This window comes from Phaethon lepturus, unplaced genomic scaffold (genome assembly GCF_000687285.1).
Source record: "Phaethon lepturus isolate BGI_N335 unplaced genomic scaffold, ASM68728v1 scaffold22132, whole genome shotgun sequence".
Taxonomy (NCBI): Eukaryota; Metazoa; Chordata; class Aves; order Phaethontiformes; family Phaethontidae; genus Phaethon; species Phaethon lepturus.
Window position 1 is genome coordinate 31,175 of NW_010522904.1, and position 3,551 is coordinate 34,725.

Consider the following 3,551-nt stretch of genomic DNA (forward strand, 5'->3'; position numbering starts at 1 on the left):
GGGAGGCTGGGGTCCAGCCGGTTCCCGGCTCTACCCCATCGGCAGTAGAGACGGAGAGCAAGGAGGCCGAAGTCAGCTTCAGCGAATCTTCCAACTCTGCACAGGAGGCTGAGACCTTGCAGGAGGCTGAAGTTGCTCGGAAGGAAAAGGGCCGTCAGAAAACTACACGGCAGAGACGCAAAAGGAGCACGAGCAGAAAGGGTGATGCTGCTGAAGTCAACGCCTTTGAGCCGGAGAGGGTACAGAGCAAGTCGCCCCCCGCCAATGAAGTAAAGACAAAACCTGAAGAGGCCTCAAAGGAGGAAAAGCAAACTAAAACCACAGCTCAGGAGTCCGTGGAGCCAAGTGCCTCCGATGCCAGCAAGGCTGCAGCCGCTGACGTCGTGGCCGTGCACGAAGCCGATGCTGAACGCAGCACCTCTCCAAAAGCTCCCACTCCAGCTCCTCTGGACCAGGCTGCCCCACCAGTTCCCCTCGACGAGGGGAGTCAGAGTGGGTTCAAGATACGGTCGCCCATAGAGAACGCGCCCATCACGCCGCCGAGCGCCCCAAACGCAGCCCTTCCCGCTGTCACTACAGCAGCGGCAGTGGCTAACGCAGCACCTCTCCAAAAGCTCCCACTCCAGCTCCTCTGGACCAGGCTGCCCCACCAGTTCCCCTCGACGAGGGGAGTCAGAGTGGGTTCAAGATACGGTCGCCCATAGAGAACGCGCCCATCACGCCGCCGAGCGCCCCAAACGCAGCCCTTCCCGCTGTCACTACAGCAGCGGCAGTGGCTAAACCGTAAGGCACGAGGAACCCCGTGCCCATTCCACACCCCCGCCTGCTCTCCCACCAGACACAAAGGCATCAGATATCGATACAAACTCCAGCACTTTGAGGAAGATACTCATGGAGCCCAAGTACGTCTCGGCAACGAGCATAACCTCCACGCACGTGACGACGACGCACGCTGAGCCAGTGAGTGCGCCTCGTTTGGATGAGGCACCCCTCCATCCTGCAGTAGAGGCCATAAAACCAGTTTCGGAGGAGAAGCCAGCAGTCCCCGTCACCAATGCCTTGGACCCTCCGGTGGCTGAAGCACCGGTGTTCAGCGAGAAGGAAAAGATAAGTACCGTGATTGCTCCCAAAGCTACTTCTGTTATAAGCAGGATGCCCCACAGCGTGGATCTGGAGGAGGCTCCAAGGATCACCTTGGTGAAGCAAGCTCCCCAAACCCAGACGTGTCTTGTCAACGCCCCCTCGCCAAAATTTAAGCAGAGGTCGAGCACAAATGATAACAGTAGGTTTCATCCGGGATCGATGTCTATTATCGAGGAGAGGCCTGTGGAGACTGGGTCCAGTCCAGGGCTGCGGGTGAACACCTCGGAAGGTGTAGTGCTTCTGAGTTACTCAGGGCAGAAGACGGAAGGCCCTCAGCGAATTAGTGCCAAGATCAGCCAGATTCCCCCAGCCAGTGCTGTCGACATAGAGTTTCAGCAGTCTGTATCCAAGTCTCAGATTAAACAGGAACCTATCACGCCATCTCAGCCGACGCCAAAAGGCTCCCAGACCTCGGCGGGCTACGGGACTGTTTCCACCCATTCTTCTTTGGTACTAGGAACCCAACCTTACAATACGTCGCCTGTCATCTCCTCTGTTAAACAAGAGCGCACTGCGCTGGAGAAGTCCGACTCGTCCCACCTTTCTGTCCAGACTCCGGCATCTCAGGCCGGTAAAGTCCTCACACAGACTGTAAACACTCCACCCGTACTCGTCCACAACCAAATGGTTGTGAATAAAAAACTGTCCGATCCAGCTGCTCTGAAAGTGGAGACCAAGACCCTGCAACCCTCCAACTTGAGTCCTGGAGTCAGTCCTCACCACCCTTCCCTCTCTGGGAAAATGCATTCGGAAGCAAACCACGTCAGCTCGGGACCCAGCACCCCAACCGACCGGGCTATTTCCCACTTGGGGGTCACCAAACAGGAGCCGCACTCACCACGTACTAGCGGGCACTCACCGTCGCCGTTCCCCCGGGCTTGTCATCCTGGTAGTACCTCGTCTCCAGCTTTATCGAGCAGTACCCCGGTCATGTTGGCGCCGGGAATTCCCGTTCCTCAGTACATATCCAGCATGCATCCCGAGCAATCTGTTATCATGCCCCCTCACAGCGTAACACAGACTGTGTCCCTGGGCCATCTGTCCCAAGGCGAGGTGAGGATGAACACCCCTCCTCTCTCCGGCATCCCTTACGGCATCCGCCCAGAAGCGCTCCACTCCCCCAGAGCTGCTCTGCAACCCCAGATAGAGATCAAACCTCAGCGATCCAGCACGCCCCAGCCAGCTCCGATACGGGACATAGTCATGCCGCCTCTGTCTTCTCAGCATGCCTCCGAGGAGGAGATGCACTACCACCACACCACGGTGTGCAGGGGACCGGCCCCCGTTCAGTCGGATGTGCTGGTGATGCAGCCAGATTACCGCATGCACCCCACGAGCATCAGGCTCGACCAGTACAACGTCCCCCGGGATGTGAGGATGATCATGCACCCGCACATGGCCGCCGTGGGCGAACACCACTCGGAAACGAGACAATCCCGAACGCCTGAAGGGGCTGGGAAAACTCCCCCTGTCAGTAAGACCCCGCAGCCCGGAAAAGAGACGCCAAAATCCTCCGAAGGCAAGATGGCACACTCTCCTCACAGCGAGCCCCGGCTCCTCAGCGTCCCCTCCAGCAGCCAGCTGCCTGGACTGCCTTTGACGCAGCCGGTGGTGGTACCGCACGGGGTACAGATCATGCACCCCGCGGGGAGCTCCTTTCACGATTATCGGTCTGTGTATGGCGACATGAGGAATTACCATACGGCGGCACAGCTCGGGCATCCTCAGTTCCCGGGTGCCTCGCCAATGGGGTTGCCTTCCCGGAGCATGACCCCATCTCAGGTGAGAAATAAAACCCTTTCTTCTCCTTCTGCCTGAAATCTGAAGCGCTTTTTAATTACAGCCTCGGTGCAGCTCTGCGTGGCCACAGGAGCAGAGTTCAGCTCTTGTGTGGTTAGTCTCCAAGCCTGACTTAAGTTCATGTCCCAAAGCATGAGAGGAGCTGTTTTTGTTTGGGAAATGGGGTTTGAATGCTGTGTGGCATTAGAAGAAGCTAAAAAACCCCATTTTCTTAACTACCCTAGGACTCAAACCTACCTATAGGCTTCTAGACGTAAAGGTGTCGGGGGGACAATTGTCAGCATTGGGGTGGCACGTGGGTCAGACCTCCTCAGATGGGTGGTGTGGCTAAGGATGGGTTTGGGGCAGGGTTCAGGAGAAGTGGTTTCAGCTCTCGGGTGCGAGAGGCTGGTCTGGTGGCTTTGGAAAAGGGGGGACCGGTCCAGGCACCACCGCAGCAGGGCTGTTGCTGTGGCCTGGAGACGCAGATTTTTCTGCCAGCAATCTGATGTTGTCCTGGCAGCCTTATCGTTGAATTAACGAGTTCTGATACGCCCATGGCCTAAAATCTTTCCTTTTTCCCCCGCCGCCTGCTTCCCAGGGTCTACCGGAGGGCGGACACTAGCGAC

General features: G+C 57.5%; 1 protein-coding gene across 1 annotated transcript in view; it reads left to right on the forward strand.

Moving 5' to 3' along the window:
* The window catches only part of SPEN (spen family transcriptional repressor), a 23,195-nt gene that overhangs the window by 16,446 nt on the left and 3,198 nt on the right, over nucleotides 1–3,551 (forward strand). The window contains 3 exon segments of the mRNA XM_010281980.1: nucleotides 6–652; nucleotides 765–2,925; nucleotides 3,524–3,551. The exon segment at nucleotides 3,524–3,551 is cut by the window's right edge and continues 380 nt beyond it. Coding sequence (XP_010280282.1) covers nucleotides 6–652; nucleotides 765–2,925; nucleotides 3,524–3,551 — 2,836 coding nt within the window.